This window comes from Neolamprologus multifasciatus, chromosome 4, assembly GCF_963576455.1.
Source record: "Neolamprologus multifasciatus chromosome 4, fNeoMul1.2, whole genome shotgun sequence".
Classification (NCBI taxonomy): Eukaryota; Metazoa; Chordata; class Actinopteri; order Cichliformes; family Cichlidae; genus Neolamprologus; species Neolamprologus multifasciatus.
In genome coordinates, this window is record NC_140442.1 from 22664272 (window position 1) to 22691157 (window position 26886).

The window sequence follows — 26886 nt, forward strand, 5'->3', positions numbered from 1 at the left end:
TAGTGATTTTACTTTCATACAGTGAAAAGATTCAAAGTATCTGACAAAAAAAAAAAAAATCTGACAAATTTTTTTTAAATGCAACAATAAATCTTTCATAGGATAATCCCCTTCCTTTTGTCTCTCTTTTCACTGTTTTTCCACTTTTCCCCACATTTAAGCGCACCTACTACAGCATACACGTTGATGCTAAAGTAAAATGACAACCTACTAAGGTATTCTGGTTCTCCTATTAGTAAGAACTTGAAATCTAAAGCAAACTCAGGCGAGTATGACAGTTTATTGAGTTCGCTTTTTTGACGAGGCGCGCACTCAATCTCTCTGTCAGTGCTCGGAGCTGACCTCACTCCCACTCCCTGCAGTAAAATCACGAGTGGTTGTCAAATATTTCCATTTTAGCAGGCTCTGCACGCCATAAAAGTTTTGCACTGCACAAGTATCCAGCTGTATCCATAGCAGCTTTGCAGCTGATTAGGGCACAGCACGTTAATAGTGAAGTAATGAAGTAAAAGCCCACAGTGAAAAAGGTCAACACCAAATATTTTACACACCCGACCACGATGTAGTCTGCATGTACAAAACACACTGAAGCCCTATGTCTTCAAGTGATGCACAAAATGGGTTTGTTTCTATAGCTACGGGAAAAAAAACAGCCTGGAAGTGATGGAATACATAAAGGATCTGTCCTCCCCGTGACTTAATTCAGCCGCAATTCATGTGTTTTAATCCACCGCCAGTCTATCTGCTCCTTCATGTTCAGTTTAAAAGTCGCAGGGCGTTACTTTCCATTCCTACGCACGTCTAAAATTGGAGCTCTCTGCAACAGTCCTCATATTATTTCCTCTTTCCTGAAGCTAAGAGGGGTCCATTGACATGGAAAGTCATCATCAGCCTACTCGGCGGCCTGCAGATGGCACTTTTCTGTGCACAAACAAATTAACTGCTGTTCTATAATGTACATCATAAGCCCAAATGCATTAAGTTCATCAGTCACTAAATGAGCGTACATTAATTCCGCTAAATAAGTACAATTCTGACATACTTCTTCTTTTTCCCAATCAGTATTTCTGTCTCATAGCACTTCACTTCTGCTGCACCACATATCAGAGGCACACTTTCTGAAACCACAGCTACAGCACTTCTAAGTCTAGATCTGACACACAAAAATATATAAAGGTCTATCAAATAACGAAAAAAAAAACCTCACAACTGATCGAGCACATTAGAAAAACCCTGTTCCCACAAAAAAGCACATAAATTAATAAGCCACACAGGGTTATCATCATCATTACTAAATAATAATAGAAGAAATAGCACTTAACTATCTTTGTTTGATAATTTGTTAATTTTATATGTATTGTTGTGTCCATTATTATTGTTATACATTTATACAGTTTTCATATTCCTAGCTTGCCTACTTTTCTAGTCATATTACTCATTATATGCATTGTTTTTGCTGTGAATTTTGTAAACATTGTGATTTATTATTATTATTATGATTATTTGAATAGTTAATCCGCTGGATTTTCTTCATCTTCTTGCACTGTATGTTTGTGTGGATTTTTTTGGTGTATTTCAAACAGCACAACAAGAAATTCACATTCAAATTCACATTTATACGAGTACATTTACCAAATCTTTTCTATTAGATACTGAATATCAAGGAGGCCACGATTTCCACATAAGAACTCACATATGAAGCTTATGCTATTTAAACTACCCAAATCTGTTATATTTCCTTCATTTTTATGCTAAACAAGTTGGTTAAGTCTAAGAAAACTTGTGAAAAATATGTGTGGTTATTTCTTTCATTCAAGTCAGCACTGTTATCCGTGGACAGGAGGCTGAAGCTTTGAATTTTAGACGGACTTATTGGAAACATTTCCTCTGAGCGATTTAAACAGTCGCTTCAAAACTCTTTCGCGTTCGTTTTATTTCTCGGCACGTCCCCGCCGGTGTAACCCCGCCGGTGTAAACCAAAGACAAAGCCGTGTGCCGGTAGACCGAGCGGCAGATAAATCACTCCGTCCTGTCCGCAGCCGCCTCCAGCGGATGCCAGACCGGACACAATGTAGCCTTTGACGCGAAGCAGCTCCGCGGGAACGGGTTGTTCCTCGCGCCGGGAAGCTCTCCGCGAGGGGGTTTCGGTTAATTAAAGAGTCGCGTGCAGCTGTTTGTCCTTTATGGGGGTTTTTTTCGTGGGAAATAATGAAGAGAAGCCAAAGGCAGCAACGAGCTTCTGTACACCCTGTGGGTATATCAATACGGGCTGATAGTGTGCCTAGCTGTGTGTCTTGGTGTGAAAGTAGTCCTCGGCGTTGGAGAAAAGGTCAGCGCAAAACTGTTTAGCTGCTTAATAAGAGCCGACACGCTGCGTTACTTTAAATATTTCTATGTAACGACAGGAACGACGTGGGAAAAACACACATTTCTCACCTCGCTCTGTGTCCACCAGCTCCCAGCGCCGCGTCAGCTGAACCTGTCTGTGCTGCCAGCCGCTTTTTCTTGTTTTGTCCTCTTGGAGGAGCGCGAGCACCCAAAGCACCGCGAGAGTTCACAAGCTGAGCTTTCTGCAGATTGAGCGCACGAAGGGAAAATTCACTTTTCTGGGTCAGCTCCAGCATACCGTGTCTCTGCTTGGGGATGATTTATGGAGACAGCCTTTCCACCCTCCCTCCCAACCTCCCACAGGAGCGGAGTACTGAAAATAACATATTTTACCTGCAATCCTAAATGTCACCCTCCTCTCAAACACACGAAATAAGACCCTAAGAATGATCCTAAGTAAATGTGTTCGTGGGTACGTGTGATTATTTCCGTTGCCTCGGGCTGATGCGGTTAAAATCCAGTTATTTGTGAACTCTTTTCATCCTGTGACTTCCAACGTAGCAAGGAGCCCCCACAGAGCAGCTGATTTACTTTGCATCCCCCTCACCCACACACAAAATCATCTGTTTTCAATCAGCATCACATATTTCACCCTGCTCCTAGGCCCCTGTGTTCTCATAAATGTACTTAATATAACCTTGTACTCTGTACTCTGGCAGTATTTATACGTTGGACACACGCACACACAACTAAGATTATATATAACATCACTCCTACGAACAGATAGATGTGGATTATAAGAAAAAAAAGAAAGGGGTGGGGGCACATCCATCCTTATTATTTTCACGTCAAGCCATGTATTCCTTCTATACATTTTATAATGTGCATGTATTTTATACGTTTTTAATACACTGGAGATAAAGTCTGGTGAGCTTGTTATGTTCAGTGTGTGCCCGTTATGATCATTACTGTGGACACAAGCATGTCTTTTCACGCAGATGAGGAGATTATCCTGCATCCATATGAAAGAGTTTACTCTAAATCCCCTTCTGGCAGCCTCATTCTCACTAGATTGAATCCAAATGTGGTCATTAAAAAACCCAGACACTGATTTTAAGCCTTAGAAAATAAGATGATAAACATTCAGTGAGTTAAAGAAGAGAAGTTCTTTTCACGTGGACCTGTGAGCAAGTCTAGAGCCACTCTTTATGTCTTTGTAGTTTGCAAGAAAGCTTTTTTTTTTTTTCATTACAATTTGTTACAATTACATTTTTCAGATCATCAAACAGATTTTCATATTCGATAAAAAAATCTGTTCAAACCTATCTTGTCCTGTGTGAAAAAGCAATTGCCCCTTAATCCTAATAACTGGTTGTGCTACAATTGGCAGCTAAAACTGCAATCAAGCATTTGTGATATCTGCCAGTGAGTCTTTCACATCACTGTGGAGGAATTTTGGCTCATTCCTCTTTGCAGAATTGTTTTAATTCAGACACACTGGAGGGTTTTCAAGCATGAACGGCCTGTTTAAGGTCACGCCAAAGCATCTAAATCGGATTTAAGCCCAAACTCGGACCTTCTGGCATGTTTTTCCTGCTGCATAAGTGAAGCACGGTTGAGCTTCAGGACACAAAGTGATGGATGCACGTTCTCCTTCAGGATTTTCTGGTAGAGAGAAGAATTCATTCAGGGGCTGCTTGTCATCAATCACGACAAGCATCACACTACCACCACCATGTTCCACTGTTGCTGATGATCTTTTGCTGTGTTCGTTTTACGGCAGATGTAATTATTATTCAACACAGCCTGATCTGTCTCAGGCAGCTTACTTGGCATTTGTTTAAGTAGTCTTCAGGAATAGTTCTCCAGGCTTCGTGAAGGACATTCAAAGCTTTTCTTTGGATGTTTCTGCCTTTTGTTCTGTTCTCCATCAACATGATCAAACACTGCTTCAATCATTTTGAGGTCTGCACTCCGGGGAGGCCAATCCATGACTCATAGTGTTCCACTCTGTGTTTTTCTATCCAAGTTTGATTTTACTCCACTGGCAGTGCGTTTGGGATCATTTTCATGCTAAATGAATGAAGCTGCTTATCGGGCCGTTCCGATTTTAGTCACTAGAGGGCAGCACAATCTCATGTAGGTCCGGTCTCACGCTTATTGAAAGCACAGCTCAGTTTCATTTTTTAATCTTATTTTTAACATGCAATATCAAGGCAAAGAAAGGATTCTTTTTCATGTTTTCAAACTGTTTATTTTTCTAAATAAAAGACATATTTACAAAATATATAATGCATTTATTTATTTAACAATTTCCACACTTACATTTTTGAGTTTCACCATAAATATAAACGCAGGAAAGCATGATATAGAAGGCTTTTTGTGTTTTACTGTGTTTAACGCCATGTGTACAGGCTATTGCGTGTATCTGTGTTTGCCTACAGCAGGTCTTGCTCCACCCAGATGGTTTTCTTCTGCTCATCCAGTATTCGGTCTTTGATCACCCTGATCAGGTCCTCCGTCCCTGCCCAGGCCTCCGGCTCCAGGGTGGCATACAGACACGGGATGCCCTCCAGCTCCTTCTCTTTTGCGCGACACAGCTTCACAAAGTCTTCCTCTGACTCCACGCGCAGAGGCAACTTCCTGTGTGGAGAGGAAACAGGAAGGAAGCAGCGATGAGGTGGTGAGTGTGGTTTAGAACCCAGTGTTTCTGATGAGATCCTGTCGACAGCCTGCAACAGCGGTCTGCATGCTTTTTCTCAGAAAGATAAGGCTGACGGTAATGGGTTCATGAGCTGGACTGCTATTTAAAGACACAATCCACCATAACACACGTCAAACATCTGGCTTCATTTAAAATCACGTAACGGACAATTGAGGGGATCACGCACACAGATATTTTGAGTAAGGATCTAGATCTTGGTACCTTTCTGGGCAGGACACACAAAAAAAGAAAGGTAACTGCAGCCAGCTACAATTAAAAGTTCAAAAGCAACAACAACATTAAACTGACATCCTCGGCTCAACGCCAACTCTTATCTGGTGTCAATATATCAAAATATCAGGGACTGGTTTTTTTTTCTTGTTCTTGGAAAAAAAGAATTGCGGTTTGCAGCTGTGTGGTTTGAGTCACAGGGTAAACATGCAAGATTAAACAAGCTTTGCTAGGTCTACCTTAATTTCTTGACATTTTTGTCACAGATCTTGACGTAGATGATGATTGGGTAGATTTCTCTCCGCAGAAGGTCCTTGACGCAGCTCAGCTCAGCCTCCAGCAGGCAGTGTTTGCCCTGGTGACGGGTGGAAAAAAACAGCCTTTACAGACAAATACAGATCTACTACGTACATACATGAACAAGGAAGTCTCATTAAAAGATTTTAAAGTTAACTGCTTTCACATATATATCTATTCATTCTTTTGAGGAGTTAGGTGAGGACTTGGTCTTGCAACCTGATTTCTCTGCACTACGAATAAATTAAATGAGGTCGGCCTTGAAGACTTAACATCTTGACACCGCTGTGTTTCGGCCTTTAACTGCAAGACGCTGTCAGCTGAGGTAGGCCTACCACAGGCTCATCAGACCTAAATGTGTGTCTTGTGGTTAGCCTTTAGATAACGTCTATTTTTTAATTAGCCACAGCCGGTGACAGCTCATTCAGAGGGCACTAGCTTCCTACAGGCCTGCGTTCTGACTCACACTTCCCTCAGAAGCATTGTGATTGAGAAGCCTGCACCCCATTTCCACTGGACACACTTTTTCCATTTTAGCTCCCCTGCTTCGAGTATTACAGGTGTTTCCGTGCTTGGCATATGAAGCACAGGTGCAGACAAACTAGCACTACTTGGACCTCGGGACTACAGCCAGTCAGTCAGCATATTCACCTGGGAAATTGCACCACTTATTCAACTGTCATTACTGTGGGAGTACAGAAATAAGGCAAGCCAGTACTTGGCTACAATCTTTCTTTCTTTTTCTTTGATATAGACTCATCAAAACAGAAATATCTTGTCAGTCGGGAAGCTTCACAAATCCCACTAGTTGGGTTTGGTACACTCTGGCAGAGCCATGCTTGTTGCTTTACATTTCCGCACAGTGACTAATGATAGTCTAAAAGTCTATTTGGCACAGATTTCCATTCAGCCCACTGAATACCTTTAGAGTATGTGAAGTAGACTTTTAACTTTTAACTGTATATTCCTATAAGTTTTACAGCTTTTCCTAATGATAAAGAGCTCCTCCATGGCTATTCATACTAAACCTAAGTAATTAAGTAAAAGATAAGTCCTGTTGTTTCACTACCTAACATCAAAATATGTGCTTTATTGTTTTGTTTTGGGTTCTTTTTTTGTTTTTGTTTTTTGTTTTGTTTTTGTTTGGGGTTTTTTTTTTTGGGGGGGGGGGGGTATTTTACTACAGCAGCATTTGTTTTATCGGGCAGAAAAACCAAAACATACTGTTGCACCTCCACCTCTTTTTCTCATACTAACATATGAGGGAAGGGGGGGTATCACTTAACTGACCCACTTTATTTCAAAAGGTATGAATAGGACTGACAAACAACGATGTCATTTTTAGAGCAGTTGACTTTCTTTCACTTTTTTTTTTAAAGGAGAAGAAAAAAGACAGAGACGTGCACTGAACAACTACGCTTTACATCTTTAATGTTTCCTTATTTTGCATATTTATTTATTGTGTGTCTGTGTTTTAATATTGTGTGTCTGGATGTAGAAACTGGATTTACCAGCTTTTAACTGTTTTTTTACAGCAGATGAAACAGATTAAAGAACACGTTTTATTATCAAGGCATCAGACGCCTCTACAACAACACCCAACTGCTGCTTACAGTTGTCAGTTTCCTCATGTGCAACATGCTGCATATCGCACCCCCCCCCCCCCCCCATCCCATGTACATTTATTTATTCATTACTTTTTTAACCTTATTTATTACTTCTTTTATCTTAATTGTCTTGTTTTTCATCTCATCAAACACATTTCATTGTTTGTCGTAAATCACACATGACAAATAAAAGTAAAACTGAACTGTAATATTGGTTTGTTTTTTATATGTTTGTAAATAATCGTGCTGTATAGAATAAAAGATATGTAATACCATATTGCAGGATGTTTGTTTACCATTATACTATTATTTTAGTTCCCCCCTGTAATCTCTATGAACAGTTTATTACTGTAAAATGCTGCGACTCTCATGTTCTCAATTTATTTTATTTTTTTTAAGTTTTCATATTATTACAGTACATCAGTGTTATCCTAAGAAAGCCATAGGTACACTTGGACTGGTTGCCAGTTTGTCACAGGGCTAACACAGAGAGCCAGATGACAGTCATTCATGCCTTTAGCCAGTTTAGAAACTCGAGTACCCAGCATGCAAAATCCATACAGCTCCAACCAGCCGGGCCTTTCTTACTTTGAGTTAACAGTGCTAACCACTGCACCACTAAACACAAAATAACTGAAATAACAAGCAAAATATTTATAAATGAATTATTTAACCCTTTAAACAATAACCCGTCACCGGTGACGGTTAGCATTTTTAGCAAGGTTGGGCAACTCCAGGCCTTGAGGGTCGGTGTCCTGCAGGTTTTAGACCTCACCCTTGGTCAAGACACCTGAATCAAATGATTAGTTCATTACCAGGCCTCTGGAGAACTTCAAGACATGTTCAGGAGGTAATTTAGCCATTTAAATCAGCTGTGTTGGATCAAGGACACATCTAAAACCTGCAGGACACCGGCCCTTGAGGCCTGGAGTTGCCCACCCCTGGTTTAAAGGATAAATTAGTTTAGGGTTTAAAGGGTTAAACTTAACTTTTGAATTCCTGTAAATATGTGCGCTTACTAAAAGAAACAATATTTCAAAAAAATATATATATCTTGCTGTTAATATATTCATCAGGATTTCCACTGTACTCACATAGACAGCTACATTACTATAGCATGTTTACTACATTTTTACCGCTATTTCTTAAAGGGTGAGGAGTAGGGGTAAGTTATATGATTGGGGTTAGGAATATAGCACATTTAAGGCTTGTTTGTTTCAGTTTCATCATACACAGTGTACACTTTAGTGTAAAGTTAACAAATAAAGCCTTATAGTTTCTATGTGTACGATAATTAGGCCTGTGAATATGACAGGTTTACCGCAGGTTACATTTGTTGTATGTCTTTTAGTGTCAGGTTGTCTCGATCATTATTAACTTTACAAATCTGATTAATTACATTGGAATAACATTCCCACAATAACGGGAGTCATGTCAGTCTTCCGCACTCCCCTTTGACTAAAGTGTTCCCGTAACGCTTATAAAGGAGTAAACGCATTAGAAGATGTTGCATTTTCACACACAATATAAACTCACTTTTGCAGCGACAGCCTCTATGTTTTCTCTGGTGATGCATTCAAAAGTGGCTTGTTTCTCTTTGTAGTGAATGAAGGGCTCCACGTTCTGTTTTAGATGAAACTCCTCCTTGGTCAAGCTGTCTGCTCAGCAGGATGCAAAGGAAACAGGACAAAAAAAGAAAAGATGTCAAGTCTGTTTCTTGTCTTGTCAAATTGTGGCTCTAAGGGCAGAGAGATGAAACTGTTCATTTGTTAACAGTCACCACCGCACATTTAGCACAAGGAACAGAAACCTTTGTGGTTTTTGCCGTGGGGAATGTCGACGTAATTGAGACTTCAAGCAGTCTCTTGAGTTCGCCAGATGTTCAACATTTTTTACACCGGCAACTTGTCACGCCCCCGGTCCACTGGGACCGGTTGGTTTGTCATGTGACCGGAGTGTTAATTCTCTAAAAATCTGACGGCGCCAGCAACGTTTTCACATTACAGTGGGTCAGCTGAAGTGTCGCAACTAAACTATCTGTGTCATCTCTGTGCATCGTCATTCTAACTATCATCTGGGTCATCTTAAATCCTGCCTCTGCTGTCTCTTTGGTTATACTCCTTAACATTTACACACAGCACAATACCTGACCTACATCTGAGTAGTTGCTTCCTCTTCTCTCAACGACTCGTCTATAGTTTATATACTTCGTATCTCAATGAGGTATAAAGATTCCTCATTGTGAGCCTTCATACACTGACCTGGTTTGCAGATATTAAAGTCCATGGCTCCTCCCATGTTAAGTATTTTCTGGATAATGGTTTTGGCGAGAGCAGCAGGCGTGAATAGGACCGGTCTTCTTCTCTGGGTCCGCTGGAGGGTGACGGGACTGTAAGGAATCAGGCTCAAGCTCCTGCTCAGCTCACCATCTCCGTCAGCAGCATCTGTTTGCACCAACAGCCACAGCGTGCAACGAGAGGTGTAGCACAATTATGACTCAGTTTGAGAACAGAAAGTGAAGAGCTGCCAAAAATAATTTTAGCAAACGAATATCTAAAGTCTGAATTTGAGCAACGGAGTGAAAAGAGAAAAAGCAGTCAGCAAAAGAAGGGCTCAGTGCAGATAAAAGAAACTAAACATTGCATTGTACACCTTCAGTACTCTCTTTTAAAAATTAACATGAATCTTGTGCAGCAACATTTCCAGTCACAGCCCCACCCCCATGTTCTATTAAAACCTTTCATTCATGCTCTCACCTAAACAGTTAATTCCGTGTTATCATATTTTTTATAGTGTTACTGTTATAGCAGTTTTAGTTTCATGGCCTTTTCACACCTCGCTATGTAATTTAAATGTTTAAATTACTGCTACATGTTATGCAGAGCACACAGTTCAAGCACTTTCCAGTCTTACACTTGAACACAACTTCCAACCGTTTCCACCGCACACCCGTCTGTGTTTACATCAAGTGACATTTCACACACTTTCATCTTACTCTTCCAATGACTCCTTCAGCTCCTGTCTGGGCTTCTTATACAACTGACACTTCACACCCTCTGAGCTTTTTGACAACAAAAACCATCAAAACAACTTTCCACAACTTTTGCTTTTTAGATGCGATTTACTTCAGTTGCTGTCTGTGCTCACGGTGTCCTCAATCCTCAACTCCTTTCAGCTTTTTTTTCTTCCTTTTTTTTCGCGCTTTAGCTTCACCAGAGCGCTTGCATGGAAAATGGCACCTATGCGCCCTTTAGCAGCTCTTTACCACTGCTGCTTTCACTTTCTGCACTTTTGACAGCCACTTCAAATGCTTCAGCTGTGAATTTTCCGTAGTTAGCACATGTGCACCGTCTTTGTTTTGTCTCTCCCCCCCCCCCCCCCCCCCCCCCCCCCCCCCCAACCGACCGACTGCAACGCTTTGTGCTCACCTTCGGGTCGAAGCACCTCAAAGCCTTGCCTGGGTAGTGTTGTGCTGCCTGAGTTGATGATCCTCACACGCTCATTGCTGTTCATTCGCTTGTACTTGATGTCCACCCTGCTCACAAACTGCAAATCAAAGCAGACATGGAAAAAAAAGGCCCGAGTTACTGAGACGTGGAGGCAGTTGAGCATCGGTTTTATGGAAAACGAAGAGTTTATTAGGACCAATCTTGATTCATTGTCTTAAGTTTCCACACTGCCGAACAACTCTCAACATCGAGACAACTGGAGGTTTTGTTTGAACTTTATTACCTGCAGTATTTGAGTGAGGAAGATGCTCGCTCTAGACAAGCGCGGGCTGGCTCTGGGATCGGGAGAGTGGCTGGTTTCTTCTGGTTGTAAATTATTCTAGGCAGAAATGAAAAGCAGACATGAATGTTGTGATCCAAACTGTAACAAACACGCTTTTGTGAGCACAACATAGCAGAATAACGCCCTGAAATAACTACTTACTCAACTACTTACTCAACCAACCTGACATCAATGTAAACTGATGCTGACACGCTGCTTAAGTGGTACACCATATCACCAGTGTACCACTTAAGCAGGAAGCTTAGTTCTAGCGTGTTATCAAAGAGCACTCTAGAGTGTTTTCTTTCTGATGCATGGGCATGTATACGGCTTGTTTATCATGCAATGCAAGTACCTGAAAGGGTCTCTCATGGATGAACTGCAAAATAAATCCAATCTGGAATGCAATCTGGAAACCCATCGTCTAGTCTCAGATTGTTTGGAAATGCATAGAAATTTTTTTTCGGGGGGAGGGTTGCAACTATCATGCAGGCGTGGTTGCATGCAACCTGCTTGCAATCAATATTGGAAAGAAATATCCAAAATATACAGAGATGGCAAGGATAAAAACTATTAAATGGTACATTTTTTATTGGGAAATAGTTGGATATTAATCATTTCTGGGAAAACTGCCCCACATTACGCGTTAGTTTGCAAACCCTTAATTTGCAACCCAGGCTATAAGACTTATTTACGCATCTTTGCTTTAGTCAAATACCCATATTCAAATTTTCAATGCACTTTTTTAAACTAAGTGAGAGAGCGAGAGGGAAAAAGAAAGAGCCTGAGGTTTCTCACCCGGTTGTTCCGTTGAATTTCATTCTCTTCTTTCCCCCCTCGATACACTAACTTCTGAATCTTTACCAGGAGCAGCTGCTGGGCTCTATTCACACATGTAAACACACAAAAACACACACTGAATGCTTGTCAAAATTCTCACTCCGTGTACGAACTCGTCCTCCCTCGAGCTTCTTTCTATTATGCTCTGAGGTTACAACAGGCTGTTTCTGCAGATGTTTCAGGTTAATGCTTCTTTGGTGTAATGTGTAATCTTTTAGGAGATCAGTGGTAATCAGCTGCTACTGCATTTTGAAAATCTGAGCTAAAACTCACTCACAAACTTTAGTTTAAAAAACAAAAGCATACAAAGTCTGTACCGTGAGTAACTGGGTATAGTGCCTCGCTCAGCCAGGTCAGAGCCGCTGTAGGGGTCCACACGGGCGCACTGCCACTCACAGCGGCCCTGGTGCCTGGTGTCCAGCACGTGCACCACCTCATCGCAGCGCACGGACAAAGAGCAGCTGTCCGACTGTCCGGAGATGTTGAGGTTGACACGTATGTAGAATGAGTCGCCGGATGCTAAAGTGCCATCCGCTAGATTGCTCTGGAGACGGCGATAAGCTGCAGGGCGAGCATAAATTTGAGTTCACGTATGCAGTGGAGTCACATTAAACAAATGTTCCAATATAAACATCACTTACAGTCATGGCTGGCTCGATAGTGCAGGGTGATGGGCCCAGAGCAGTGCTGCAGAGTCCAGTGGGCTTCTTCCTGAGTGCTCGTCTCCAATGAAATGCTCTGGTTTTCCCCACGTATGCACCCCTCAAGCTGGACAGCCAATCACAGCAGAAACAAAGAATACCGATTAGTCCCTTCTAAAAACTGTCACAGGAAAAGGAACACAAATAGAACAAATAAAACAAGCAGGTGTCTAAAATTATCAAATCGGCGTGTTCCTCGTTCCTCTCTAAATGTCCATCCACGTTCCCAGTTCTCTAAAGAGCTTTTCTTTTTGCACATCCAGCTGTTTTAACTGAGGTCGTCTTACTGCCACCATGAATCTTTTCACAATTAAAACATTCAGGAAGTAGATGACATACAAACATGAGGTGGTGGCCCTCTCGTAGCCCCGCCTTCTCTGCGTTGGACCCAGACTGGACATACGAGATGAAGATCCCGCTGTCGTTGCCACCGATCAGCCTGATGTCCTTCAGCAGGTTGTCGCCTTGCAGCGACAGCTCCTGCACCGGCTTCAGGGACCCGCTGAGTCTGGAGAAGGAGGACAGAGACGGGCGGAACGGCCTGCACGAGCACACAAAGACACAAAGCAGAAGGTGTTTGTAAGTCAGCATCACTTTTCGCTTTTATTCCTGTGTGCGTTTCTGCACGAGCGGCCATGCTGTACCTCTCCAAAGAGAGTTTCCTGAAGATGTTGTTGACCTGCTCCAGGTCATAAGTGTCCATTCCTTCAGACTGATGGGAAGAGGAAGATGAGTGCACAGAGGGAGGACCACGCTCATCCTCTGAGGAAAAATAGAAATAGATGTATCAATAGATGAATCTTTTTTTTTCCTTCAAAAAGGAAAACCAGGTCAACTGAAGGTAAACATAGTATCTCAGATCATAAATAGCAGATGTTTAAAAAGTGCATTACCAAGCTCCATTTCCATGTTGTCGCTGTCAAAGTCAGAAATGCTAAAACAGACAAAACAAATCAGATTGAAGGGAAGGCAAACCAGCAGATATTCTTCAAACTTTACTGCCATGAAGTTCAATTGGTCGTCTCCGTGACGTTTACTCAGTACCTGCGGGGGTAGAAGTCGTGCTCCTTCTCCCTCTCTCGGCGGTAAAGGGACGCTTTCTCAGGGGGTTCAGGAAGAGTGGACAGGATGCTGTCGTTACGGCAACGCAGCTGAAAGGGAGAAGTCGGCATTATACGCTGGACAAGCCATTTACGTCAACACTGCATTAGATTCTGGATAGACCAGGATTTCTACAAAGAGCAGCCAGGATGATTATTTTTACCAAAAACAGAGCAGCGCAATTTCACTGGTATTAAAAGTAACCAAAAACAACTGAGTCGCACCATGTGCCTGTTGCTGGGTGAATCCACCGGGCTGAACATGAGCTGGGAGGTGGACGAAGAGCAGGTGAGCGGGGGAGCCGACGAGGGCGGATATGTGGGGGAAATAGGGATGCTGGGTGAGGGAGGGAGAGAGCTGCTGTTGCCATAATTCGGCACGTTGATCTCCAGAAAGTTGCCTCCGTTGGTAGGAGCCAAAGCTGGAAGGTGGAGATAAACTTTGATAAAGCTGCACAAAAGGATTGGTCACATGTTGCGGTAGGACATGCGGCGGTAGGTAGTGTTACCTGCAGGGTGACTGTTCTCTGAGTTGATTGGAAAGTCTTTCAGTAAAGAGACTGGAGACTTTACTCTATTCTAAAAGACAAAACACAGTCATTTTGATCAGTTTGTCATGTGTAGGAGAGTCATTTGATTAATCTCTGCTCTGCTCATTAAAAGGTATTGAGTTTGGTCTTTGTTTCACATGATCTATAAGGTTGAGGAGAGAATAACTGACCCCCGCTTTGAGGTTGAGTCTGCGTCTGAGTCGGGGCTCCTCGGAGAAGAACTTGTCATCAGGCGACTCGTCGCTGGAGCATTCAGACTGTCCCTGTGCCAGTTTACAATCCTCTCCCTGAGAAATGATGGATGGAGGTAAATCCCTTGGTAGACTCTGCAAAAACAGTGAAACGGTTAAAGGGGAGGAATGTTTCGCGAAAACTTGAGCATTTTTTAAATCGATACGTGAAGAAAAGAAACAATATCCCTTTGCACTATTGTGTCTGACCTGGTCTAGGTTGATGTCTTTGGACATTCGTCGCAGGCGAGACTCCAGAGTGACCAGCTTAGCGTCTTTGCGTACAATCTCCAGGTGGAGTTCATCGCTCCTCTCCTCCAGCTCTCTGATCTGCTTGCGATACTTGTCCTTGTCGATGAGACACTGGGAGAACTGGTGCTGGGCCTCGTCTCTGGCTCGAAACGCCTGCAAGCAGCAGAGGAGTTAACACAGAAGTATGAATGATTTTGTATGTATGAAATCATGTGTGTTGTGTGTGTTTTCACCTGGTCTCTCTCCTTCTCCACCTCGTCTAGCTGTACAGCGATGGTGTCTATGCGGTTGCGATACATCTCGCAATCCTTCTGCAGTGTGGAGCACTTCAGCTCCAGGTCCTCCTTTTCTTCCAGGTACTGCATACACGAACACAGACACACACACGCACACAGACAAAAACTAAGGGTTATTTATAGTTAGACAAAAACAGGTAGAGAAATACAGGAAGAGAAACAGCGGGAGAGAAATAAAGAGCGACCAGATTATGCAGAAAGAGGCCTGAGACGGGGCTTTCTTCAAAGGTCTCATGGGGCACTGGTTTAGGTTTCTAGGGTGTGTTACTGCAAAGCCTGTTTGTTCAGTGTGGCACTCTGCACCACACTGCTACATATTCACACATTTAAACACAGATGGAAACAAGCTGCCAGAATAGAAATACGACTGCTAAACTCCCATTTAGCCCACTTACAGCATACAGCCATACATTCTTGTGTGTGTGTGTGTGTGTGTGTGTGTGTGTGTGTGTGTGTGTGTGTGTGTGTGTGTGTGTGTGTGTGTGTGTGTGTGTGTGTGGTTGTAACCTTATCTCGTAGTTCCTCTGCCTGTCTGATTTCTTCATGCAGGTTGTAGAGGCGGTTGACCAGATCCTGTCTGTCTTCTAGTGCTTCCTGTCTGTCATGCTCCAAAATGTCAAGGATGGCCTTGTCTGACTCAGGTAAAGGGCCGGGCTGGGTAAGAAACACACACACACACACATTAACACTGTTAGATATGAAATCATATGACTGGCTGCTACACTGCAGTTGTCAACCTTTCCTTTTTATGCTTATCAGCAAGGAAATAGTGAGTCAACCAATAAGTGTGAGTTTATTGATAGACCACCTCATCACATTTAGACCTTCTTCAGAGTAATTTATAGAGCAAAGTTAAGAAACATAAAATGATGCATCTATTGTCCGTTCCCTTATTTCATGGCACACTCACTGGGCACTTCAATGGGTACAGCTTTTCAGCTGTTTATTAACACAAAACAAGTCAGTGCGTGTAGACACGGTCAAGACGATCTGCTGAAGCTCAAACTAAGCATCAGAATGAGGACGAAAGGTGATTTAAGGGAGTTTAAAAGGTGGCGTTGTTGTTGGTGCCAGTCGGGCAGATCAGTATTTCAGAAACTGCTGATCCACTGGGATTTACCCACATAACCATCTACAGTATATAGTTTATAAAGAGAATGTCCTGAAAAGGACATAACATCCAATGAGCTGCAGTTCTCTGGGTAGAAATGCCTGATCGGGAGTCTGTTCTTGGTTCTTTAGAGGTTTGTATTCTAACTTTAGTTCCTGTTTGGTTTTCCATGATGTTTTCAGCTCAGAATTTCTTTTCTTTTATATTTTGTAACTATAGTTATTGTTTACCATTAACCCCTTTCCCATCATTATATTAGACATCCGTTGTCTTTTGATTCCTGTTTTATTTTGCTAGCCTCCTGTCCCGTGTATGTGTATTTAGTTTTGAGTCCAATGTCTTGTTTTCCCAGATTAGGAAGAGTGAGGAAGGCACCAGTAACTCAAATAACCACTCATTACAGCCAAGTTATGCAGAAGAGCATCTCTGAATGTAGAATTATGTAACCTTGGCGCAGATTGGCTACAGCAGCAGAAGACCACATTGGATGTCTCTCATGTCAGCTAACAACAGGAAACTGAAGCTGGAATTCATATTTGCTCACCAAAAGGGGAAACAGACAACTGAACAAACATCTTTGGTCTCAATTTCTAGTGCGACATTCAGATTACAACATGAAAGCATGGATCCATCCTTCTTCGCCTCAGCAGGTTAGGCTGCTGTTGGTGGTGTAATGGTGCAGGGGATGTTTTCTTGGCACACTTAGTACCAACTGAGCATGGTTTAAACGCTACAGCTTACCTGAGTATTGTTGTTGACCACGTCCATTCCTTTTTGGCTGTCTTTAGTTTCTTCCAGCAAGATAAGGCATCATATCACAAAGCGAGGATCATTTCAAACTGCTTTCTTGGACATGACAATGACTTTGTTGTACTCAGATGGCCTCCAATAGAGCGCTTTGAGATGTTGTTGAAACGGGAAATTCACATCATGGATGTGCAGCTGGCAAAACTGCAGCAACTGTGTGATGCTATCGTGTCAATATGGACCAAAATCTCAGAGGAATATTTCTAGCATTTTGTTGAATCTATGCCACGGAGAATTAAAGCAGTTCTAAAGACAAAAAGAGGCCCAATCTGGTACTAACAAGGTGTACCTAATGAAGTGGCCAGTAAGCGTGCCTACTGTTAAAGATGGTGGATGTTTACAGTATATTAAACATGACCAAATACTCTTAGCTCTCTATGATGTCAATGAGAGCAGATTTTCCCAATATGGTCATCTGAGGCAAACAGGTTTGTCGGTGAGCACAGAAGCCACACCCACTTGTTTTCAAAACCTTCTGTTTATGAGAGGCAGGCAAGAAAAAAGTAGGCTTAAAGGTAGATAAGCTAAAAATGTAGAGCAGTTAAAAGTTCCCACAGCAAATAAACGAAGGCCCACACATAGACCCATGATATAAGATTATTTTTATCTGTGAATCATGCAAATAGAAAACTATGCAATTGGAACTGAAAAATGAATGAATAATAGGTTCTATTATTAGTTAGTCCAACCCAGCTCAATAGCTCAGTCCTTTGGTGTTGATGGTTTTTGTACCTTACACTTTTGTTTTGCACTTGCAGCAGACAAACAGCAGTTGGGCTGCAAACTCAGTGTTGCATTGAGCTGCTAAAATATTTTTACACACATGCGGAGATAAGCATTTGACAGCTCACGCTAACAGCTTGTTGTGCTGCTCTGAAGTGGTGAAAATGTATTTATTACAGTAGGTTTAAGTTATGATAGCAGAGCAGGCAATGTCAGTGCTTTATTACATAATGCTCAAGTACCTGTATGATGGACTGTAGCTCCTGCAGTTTGATCTTGAGCATCTCGTTCTCTCTTTCCAGCTCAAAGATCTGCTCTCTCTTTGGCCGATTCTCGATGTCGTTCTTCAGCTTCAGACTCTGTCTCCTCTCCATCTTACACTCTTCCTCCACCTTGTTCAGCTTGTGCTTCAGTTGGTCAATCTATAACGCAGACAAGACAGTGATCAGCACCGAGCTAGAAGAACGCTCTTACTGTTTTTTGTTCATTGATTATCATTAATACACAGAGTGATGACGGCGTTTATCTGCATGTGCTTTAATACGTCTGGCAGTACCTCCAGTTGCAAGTCTCGGCTTCTCATCACAGCCATGTTCTTCTCCTCACTCAGCGTGGCGTACCTCATGGCCAGCTTGTAGTTTTCATCCTTTACTCTCAGGAGCTCATCACTGTAGGTGTTTCTCTCCTCTCTCAGCTTATTGTACCCTAAGCGGCAACCAAAAATGTGAAAATGTAGCTTTACTAGATCCTTCTTCTTTATTCGCTTTGCTGTTGGGCAGCAGTTGTTTCATTGGTGGAAATAAGGAATATGGTTTCCCTTTATGTGTAAAAATTAACATCCTTTTCTGTTTTGCAGCACATTACATGACATCCAAAAACAAGCTCAATGCTGATATATTTAAAAAAAAAAGATAAAAGTCACAAAGCTAATTATATGAGCATGCAGTGAAAGCCTAAAGAGTGTACTTGCACTATTTTTAGTATTTATTTGTTTGTGCTTGGTGTTCCAGCTGCAGTGTTTAACTGCACGGGACATAAAGACCACAGCGTCCTAGTTTCACTGGTAGTCTTTGATAGACAACAGAATTTATCCATATCGAACCTGAATGTGGTGCACCAGGCGGGGCAAACCAAGCCTGTGTGGTGGGGTTGCAGTTTCAGCAAATCGTGGTAAGCTTTTGGTTTAGATTTTATGTTTAACCATTTGAGACAATAGTCATCTGTCTTTACTGTCTGCAGAGAGTAGATGTGTGTGTGTGTTTTTAAGCATCCAAGACATCAGCAGCAGTGGTTGGAAACATTATCTTTTCGGTAAATGCATCCCAGTAAACATAATAATGATATACTGTAAGTTATTCGCTTTGTGAGAATGACTTCAAATTTGGTACCGACTTTTACTTTTTAAGGATTCAATGATTTGTTGTCCATATGTTATATACACAATACACGTGAATGTATCAGCAGTATACTACTGCTGACAAAACTAACCTGGACTAGGATCAAATTCTGAAGCGGTGATATTTTCTACACAACAGGTCAGTCTGGGTGCACACATACGCGTGGATGCAAACAACCCCTTAGTGCAGCCACGCAACTGCATTGTCAGTCTTATTAATACAAATTCAGTGTAGAGACACAGATGGTGGGAAGCTAGTAAACTGCGGTCAGGAAATATATCAAACAAAAACAAAAAATCTTTACTCTGCTGGAAGGCCTGAAGCTCCTGATTGGCCAGCTTTAACTTCCTTTTTTCATCTTCCAGAGTGACGAACTTCTTGTTGAGCTCAGCGTGCTGCAGGGTCTTGACTTTGGACTGCTGCTGCAGCTTCGTGACTTCATTCATCAGAAACTGCGTCAGACCCTCGTGACCCTCTTCCACTGCCGGAGAGCAGAGGAGAAAAAACAAACAAAGTATATTATACACCTCTGACTTTATAACAGGATTGCAAAGTAAGCTGATTTGGATCAATTCAGACTCTTACACTGCATAACTGAAGTGACTGCTTTTGCCTGAACAGAGCTATAAAGCAGCTACAGAACGACCAGTTCACACAGTTTTCTCCCATAACTGGAGTTATGAACTGGAGCTATCCACTCTATTTGAGTCAAATACTCCCGGGCAACTTTGGGTTCAGCATCTTGCAGAAGGAGCAGGCAATCGATCCACCAACCAACCTTCAACTCACACATGTCACGCTTCACTTAAGAAATTTTCTACACTTCACTGTCCATCAAAGCCTGTATGAGTCTTTGTAGTACACGGAAGATGTGTGTTTGTGCATATATGTGCTGGATGCAAAGATTTTTGCCTCACCGACAATGGTGGAGAAGCGTCGTGTGGGTTCCTTCCCCGTGACCAGCTTGTACAGGTCAGGGTAGTAAAACTCCAGACTCTCCAGGAAGGCCACATACCCCCGCTCGCCTTTAGTGTGGAGGATGTCAAGTAGACGGCCTGAGAGAGGAAGGGTTAACATGTGAGAGGTCAAAGAAAAAGAAAGCAAAATAGGAGTTCTGCCTTTAAAAATTAACAAATGTGGAAATACGCCTTTCTACCCACTTGTGCGGTTTGTTTTTGTGGCAAGCACTAGTGAGTTGAGAATCTCATCCTCATCCAGTTCATCCAGGACTTTGCACTGACGAAGGTAGGGCGTGAGCTTTGACGGGGTGATCGTACTACACAGGTTGTAGCGTTGGCTCTCCACCTTCTCCCACAATGCCTCCACATCATCAGATATCCCATTTTCCATTGCTTACACCCTTAAAAAGTAGCAGAACCCACAGGGGGGGTTAGTTGTGCAGCATGTTGTCTGTTTTTACATGACTCGTACTGGAAATTAACTTCTCAGTTTGGTATGCGAGTTAGCTGAGGACATCGCAGATCTGTGAATGCTCCCTGAACAGTTATCAAGCACAAAATGGTGAATGAAAAAGGAGAAGGAACTGAGAGGACATATTTGTTAGGTTATGAGAAACCACATTTGAAATATGATATCTTAGTTTACTTTCAGACATCAACAAGACTAAGAAAGATGCACCGAATTAAAAGATATACACATTTATATGATCCCGAAACAAGTTTCTACTTTGGTAAAACAGAATAACACAGTGTTTTTAAATGTATAAAAGTTGATTTTGTTTGTGAGCCACAATAATTTCTGTTTATGAATTTCATGCTACTTATTTCTGGCATATGGATGGAATCTCTTTCCTTCTTTGGTCTGATGGGTTGCCATCAGATAAATCTGGGGATGCATATTAATGGTTCTGGGAAGCTGATTGAACTTTTAGCCTCCTAGTTTTTCCGTTAGTACCCCCACCAACTATTACCAGAAAGTTGACATTTGTGGTTTTCAATAAAATTTCCAAACAGACCACCAAGTGACACATAATACACACATCTCATACAGAGGGAAATGTATCAATTTTAGCCACCAGCTACGTGCAAAAACTAGCTGCATGTTTGGCATCAATTAGCAGATTTAGCATGCTAACATGCTAAGCTAAATGCCAAATTAAAAGAAAGGGTATTAAAAGAAACCTTTAGTGCATATAGTTACTGCTGTCTCATAGACAAGTGTCTAAATTATTAAATTTCTGTATTTAAATATGAAAATACTCATTTATATGTACCAAGTTCTCGTCTAAGTGGTCAAGGACAGAGCACCTGTGGCTGCCCTACAGAACCAGAAGCTATGCCAGGTAGGATGTATATACTGATACTGCTGTAATTACATGAAGCCACTACTTTTTTTAAAGCAGATTTTTTTTCTTTTTTTTTATTGCTGAACCATTTCACTGCCGCCATTGTTTCCATACAGAGAGAAACCACCATTTTAGGCCTTGATTATCTTATGGCTTTCATAAACAATGGTAAAAAAAGGAAGCACAATAAGAATAATATGCTTCTGTGTTGCTACATTGTAAGCAGCTTAAGTCATTCTCTAGCTCCTCCGTCGTTCTCCGAGAGCCATGAGGTGAAAGAACTTACGTCTGGTAAATCCCTTGTCCTACCCAAAACTGCATATACTGACATCACTCGAGAAAACACATCATTATTGACTCATTTTCCTATCTGAGACTTCCAACTGATCTCATATTTATTGTAGTACCTCCAAGGCGTAAAATCTTTTTTTATATTTCCCTTTATAGCTGATATGGTCCTGAAATATGATAACCGATGCATATAAAAGAGCCCCTTCATGCCTTACTAAGTATAACAGAACTTTAGTCCCACACACTCTTGACATAGACTTGAATTGGCTGACATCTTTCCATTTGCCTCTCCACTCTTTTAATTTTTACTTTTCCAGAGACAAATTGGTGCTCTCTTGATCTTCCTCTTACTCCCACTTGGTTTCCTCTCTCCATCTTATACAGGCATGCACACTGTCCATGCACTGCTGGCATTTGCATGCTCTTTGGGTAGTGGGTGTTATCCTACAAGCCCGCTTTGTGACTTGAAGCCAACAGTTAGGCAAATCATGGTTATCTGATGCCGCAGCACATGTAAACACACACAATCACGCATACTTTTGCATACTCTAACTGCATGTGTAAAAACTGGAGCTTGAGCTTTTGTCCTGCTTAGAAATGACACATGCTGGTTATAATGCCAGAGCGGCATCTGATGTACCCGGTTTAATCTTTATTGTAAATGTGAAAGTAAATTAAAAGTGAGATTAAGCTCCTCTCAACAGCTTTGCCTCTATTATTTTGTAACTGCCTTCAGATATTTATGCAGACAGTGAACAAAATCAATGACAAGCTTCTCCGCAGTTCGATACAAGCACAAATATCACACCCTCTCAACTCTTAAGCTATTATTTGTGTCTACAGCGTGCATACCCTGCCACAGTCACTGCAGATGATAAAACCACAAACACTCAGACCAACACACACACACAGAGACACACACACCCCTGCAGTTGTGCACATGCACAAATACACAGTGCATGCAGGCACATTATAAACACACACAAACACACATGCACGCACAGACCCCTTCAGTAACCACACACATGTTTCCTCTTCTCTCTTTTCTTAATTTGGACTTGATTACCGAGAAAGCTCATCCTTGCTTCCTCCTTTTCAAACCAGATGTGAGTAGCTGCTCCCTTCCTCTCTTCTCTGTTCGTCTTCACAGACAGCCACTCTTGTTTATAGTACTGCGGTCAGAGGAGTTGATTGTCCATTTTAAAGCAGTGCGCAGACGTGTGCATCTGTGTGTGTGTCTAACCCTCCCTTCCTTTTTATTAATGTCTCTATACTTAGAAAACTCCGTTTGACTTTTTGCAGGTGAAGAAATGCACTCACACACACACACCCACCCAAAGAAAAAAAAATTTGAATTTCCTTTTTGGAGAAGTCACACTACATGTTTTCGCTTCAGTATTTCCACTCAGTGGAACACGATAAATAAAGAAACCTCCATTTCAAATGCTTCTTTAACGTTGCTCTACATCAGGACCTGTGCACCCAAGTGAAACACTTACTTTATATGGTTTTCAAACAGGATTTCAGTTGCTTTCAGCGTCAGTGTTTCACCTCAAATACAACGGCATCAAACTCATTCTGAAACCATTTTCATTTGTGTGCATCTGTAATGGAAAGCAGTAAAGTGTCCTTAAAATGGTGATCCTTTGTCTTCAGTGCACTGACTATTTAGAAAGCTTTTCTTTCAGGGCCGGGTGTGAACCGCTCTGGAAACACACCAAACTGCTGTGAAACCAGGTTGTATCATGGGAATCAGTTTGCTCGAGACCACTCTCTGACAATCAGAGAATATGCAGTCATTCCGAGACTTACATGACACTAGTTTCTGCGGGTCCATCTAAGATCAGAGCATATAATGGAAGCTGAGATTAATTTTCAAATCAACAAGAAAAGGTCAGTGGCAGTGGGGGTGTTCACTGTAAATCCCAGAGAACATAAATCTCTGTATAAATCCCTGCAAAATCAGAGTGCTGAAAGAATTTAATTAGGAAGATGCAAACTGTAAAGACGCACAGATATTTTTGATCTAATATACAGCTTAACAGTGTTGCAACTCATAGAGTCACAATGTGTGACATAGGAGGACAGTGCCATTGATCCGCACATGCAATTTGTACTATTTTCTGCTTTATTCTGTTGCGGATAAATGTTTTGCATTGAATTTTCAAATGCAGTCCATCCAGGTGCACGAGATCAGGTCATATGATCCTACGTGGGGGGGTCAAGGCTTACTGTCAGAGTGTTGGCCTCATACAGGCGGGTCAGCTAACTGACAGGCAGATTATGATTGGTTCAGGTGTACAAACCATCATAAAGACTCCATTGTCTGGCCGAATAGCTGAAGCTATAAGAATTTGATATCTGGGTTCCCTCTGTGGAGATCGGTGAAAGAACACAGCAGACAAAGGCGGACGTCGAGCATCTCTAAAAGATTGATATGCACTGCATTCGTAGTTTAGCAGAACAAATAAATAAGCAAAAATAAAATACTTTGCATCTCACTTTTAATTTAACTGAAAAGAATGAACAGTTGAGCCCAGAGATGACAGGCAATAGGCATGTCCAATAGGCTTGGCTTCCCGTGCCTGTTGGACCAGCTTTGACAAGTTAATATCACTCATTTTTCTGCTTACAGCATTTGAAAAGGGAGTGCATGTTGTTGGTGGGGTGGTGTCCCTTTTTGTGCACTTTTTAAAATTAGATCGTCCCATTTCCTGACAAATATTACTCAACACTTTCAGCAAACATGATAAGGTTTTTGGTTTTTTACAAGCCGACGCCAGTCACACCTCAGTGCGCTGTCAGTGACATGTGTGTGTCCTTGCGTCTCCCTCACTCTCACTCTCACTGGATGTCATTGTTTCTCCACCTGCTGCTGGAATCCCAAACATTTGGATATTGCCAGATAAAGAGCAGACCCCATGACAGGATTGCAGATATTATATTACACATCTAATAGCCTATAAATTTTCTAATGTAAGAGCCAGAAAAACAGGTGAACGGAGTCATAAATGCAGATGACAGATTTGCCATCGTCTTTTATCGAGTGTCGTTTCTTCTGAGAGAATACCTGCCTTGTTTTCAGAAGGGTGGTGCGGTCTATATTTTAATCATAGCTCTAATTTAGATGACACACAGCACGGTTTAGAAAGTCTGTCATCGCTGCGGTGATATGAGGTGTAAAGCCTGTGTGACTCCTCGCTTTTTCCACTCCAAAAAAGTGCGGCACGTTTACAAGGCTGTTGGTGACCCTTTTCCCTCAATAATAAACATGAAAAGTTTTGACATATTTATGAGGGAAAGGGAGGGGAGACGGGCAATTCTATACCGGCCATTTTTTTGCTTACCTGAGATGCGGCGGATGTGAATTTCAAAGAGTCGCAGAGACGGTAAAGTTGGCTTCTAGCTGTGGTGTGGAGCCTGATTCTGCTGTTTTTCTTGCCTCGTTAAAATCTAAACACCGGTTTATCCACCATGGATCCTAAAAGCTCAGGTTGTCTCCATTTATCCGAAAGAATGAGAAGTTTCTTTTTAAAAAAGAGAGCGGAGAGCGCATGGGAGCTGCGGCTCCGACTCACTGCCTCAGATAGAGATAGAGAAACAGAGAGAGAGAGAGAGAGAGAGAGAGAGAGAGGAGGCGGGCGACGTGAGCTCTGATGGAAATAACATGCTCTGCGCACGGAGGTGAGGAAGAGCGCAACCCCGCAGCAGCCGCCGTGACCTGCAAGTGTTTGCGCTGTGGCTGTGATCAGATACGGCATCACTGCCCTGCCATAAACCCGTCCACTCTAACAGGGACCTGTGAGTTTACAGTGTATTATATGAGGATTGTTATGCTTCTTGTCTAACAATCTGACGTAAACTCAGCTGGGTGATATCAACTTAACGGCAGCTTCTTTTCCCCCTTATCTTCGTCTGATGCTGTGCTTCAGAAAGAGAAACACTTAAATGCATTCCCGAGGATCAAGCTTCACCGATCATAACCTGAAAACACTCTTTGGGCATAGGCACCCGATAGGTATTTGTATTTTTATGGCTTTATATGGCCTATATTTACTTTACATATTGTTACATTGATGATGGCAACATTTCAGCACCCTGAAACTGCATAAACTATTTATTTGTTGCTTTAGTCCATAAGGGCCGATGTGCCATTCGTCTAGATTTCACATACAAGTGAAGTTTCAGCCACAACTGGCTAAAAAAACCCTTGTCTTTACACGCGAGCAAAATGCGTATTAATAGTGTTAATTTTGTAATGTCTTTAATGTCACGCCTGAATAGGGGAAGAAGAGGTTGTGGTGGGATTATCATTAACATAGAGAAGGAGCTGTATTCTCTTCACTGGAGAAAGAGCACACGGCTAGGGTAACACTTCTATTTTCTTTAATGCAAATTAGCATTAAAGAAAATAGAAGTGTTACTTTGACCGATTCAGGAACAGTTAAAAAAAAAAACAACAACTGTGTGTTGCAGACAGACTCATAGAAAGAATTCAACACAATGAGCGATCAAAACTAAAGAAAATAAACACAATTTATTTTGTATAGGTTATAGTAGTAAATGAAGAGTAGTCAGGAGATTGGTCCAGATGACATGGAGATAAGGAGAGAATGGAGTGTGAGGATGCATGAAGAATGAAGCTGATGAGCTACTGTGAAGCTGTGGGAAAGAGTCGTTAAAGCTATAGGTTAAGAAGAGAGGTGACGAGCAGTAGGCAGCAGTGTGGCTTCATGATGAGAAAGAGCACTGCAGATGGGATGTTTGTTTTGAGAGTGTTGATGGGAAAGCACAGAGAAGATTAGAAGGAGTAGTATTGTGTCTTTGTGGATTTAAAGAAAAATTAATATGATAAGGTGCCAAGAGAGGAACTGTGGTACTGCATGAGGGACGTATGAGAACAGCGAGACAGTAGTGATGGAAGAGGAAGTGCTGACAGATTAGCTCAGCCAGGAGTCTCCGTGGACTGTGATGTTTAGGGATGCCATTGTGATCTGTAGTGAGAGAAGGGAGTGGGTGGAAAAGAGGTTGGAGAGGTGGAGGTATACACTGAAAACAAGAAGAATGAAAGTCATTTGAAGCAAGACAGAATACATGTGTGTGGATGAGAGGGAGACAGGTGTAACAGTGAAGCAGCAAGGAGTAGAGACAGTGAATGAGTTTAAATCCCCCGGGTCAACCATCCAAACCTATGGACAGTGCACAAGAGAGGTGAAGAAGAGAGTGCAGGCAGGGTGGAGTGAGTGGAGACAAGTGGTGTAGGTGTTTTGTGGGACAAAAGCCTAAGAAGGGAAGCGTGAAAGCGAAGGTTACAGAATGTGAGGGTCCGCAGATCTATAGTATT

General features: G+C 42.0%; 1 protein-coding gene across 1 annotated transcript; it reads right to left on the reverse strand.

Annotated features, from left to right (window-relative positions):
* Positions 1-85: 85 nt before the first annotated feature.
* Positions 86-25146, reverse strand: card11 (caspase recruitment domain family, member 11). The gene is made up of 25 exons (XM_085156802.1): positions 24890-25146; positions 20107-20306; positions 19864-20001; positions 19251-19427; positions 18106-18254; positions 17792-17971; positions 15416-15562; positions 14846-14971; positions 14571-14765; positions 14301-14456; positions 14089-14158; positions 13805-14001; positions 13524-13630; positions 13373-13413; positions 13124-13241; positions 12819-13020; positions 12420-12546; positions 12096-12339; positions 11737-11821; positions 10900-10995; positions 10596-10713; positions 9429-9611; positions 8704-8825; positions 5503-5618; positions 86-4971 (listed from the first exon to the last, which is right to left on the reverse strand). Exons 2-25 carry the CDS (start codon positions 20294-20296, stop codon positions 4767-4769), a joined length of 3489 nt encoding a protein of 1162 aa, XP_085012928.1. The 5' UTR covers positions 20297-20306; positions 24890-25146; the 3' UTR covers positions 86-4766.
* Positions 25147-26886: the final 1740 nt, after the last annotated feature.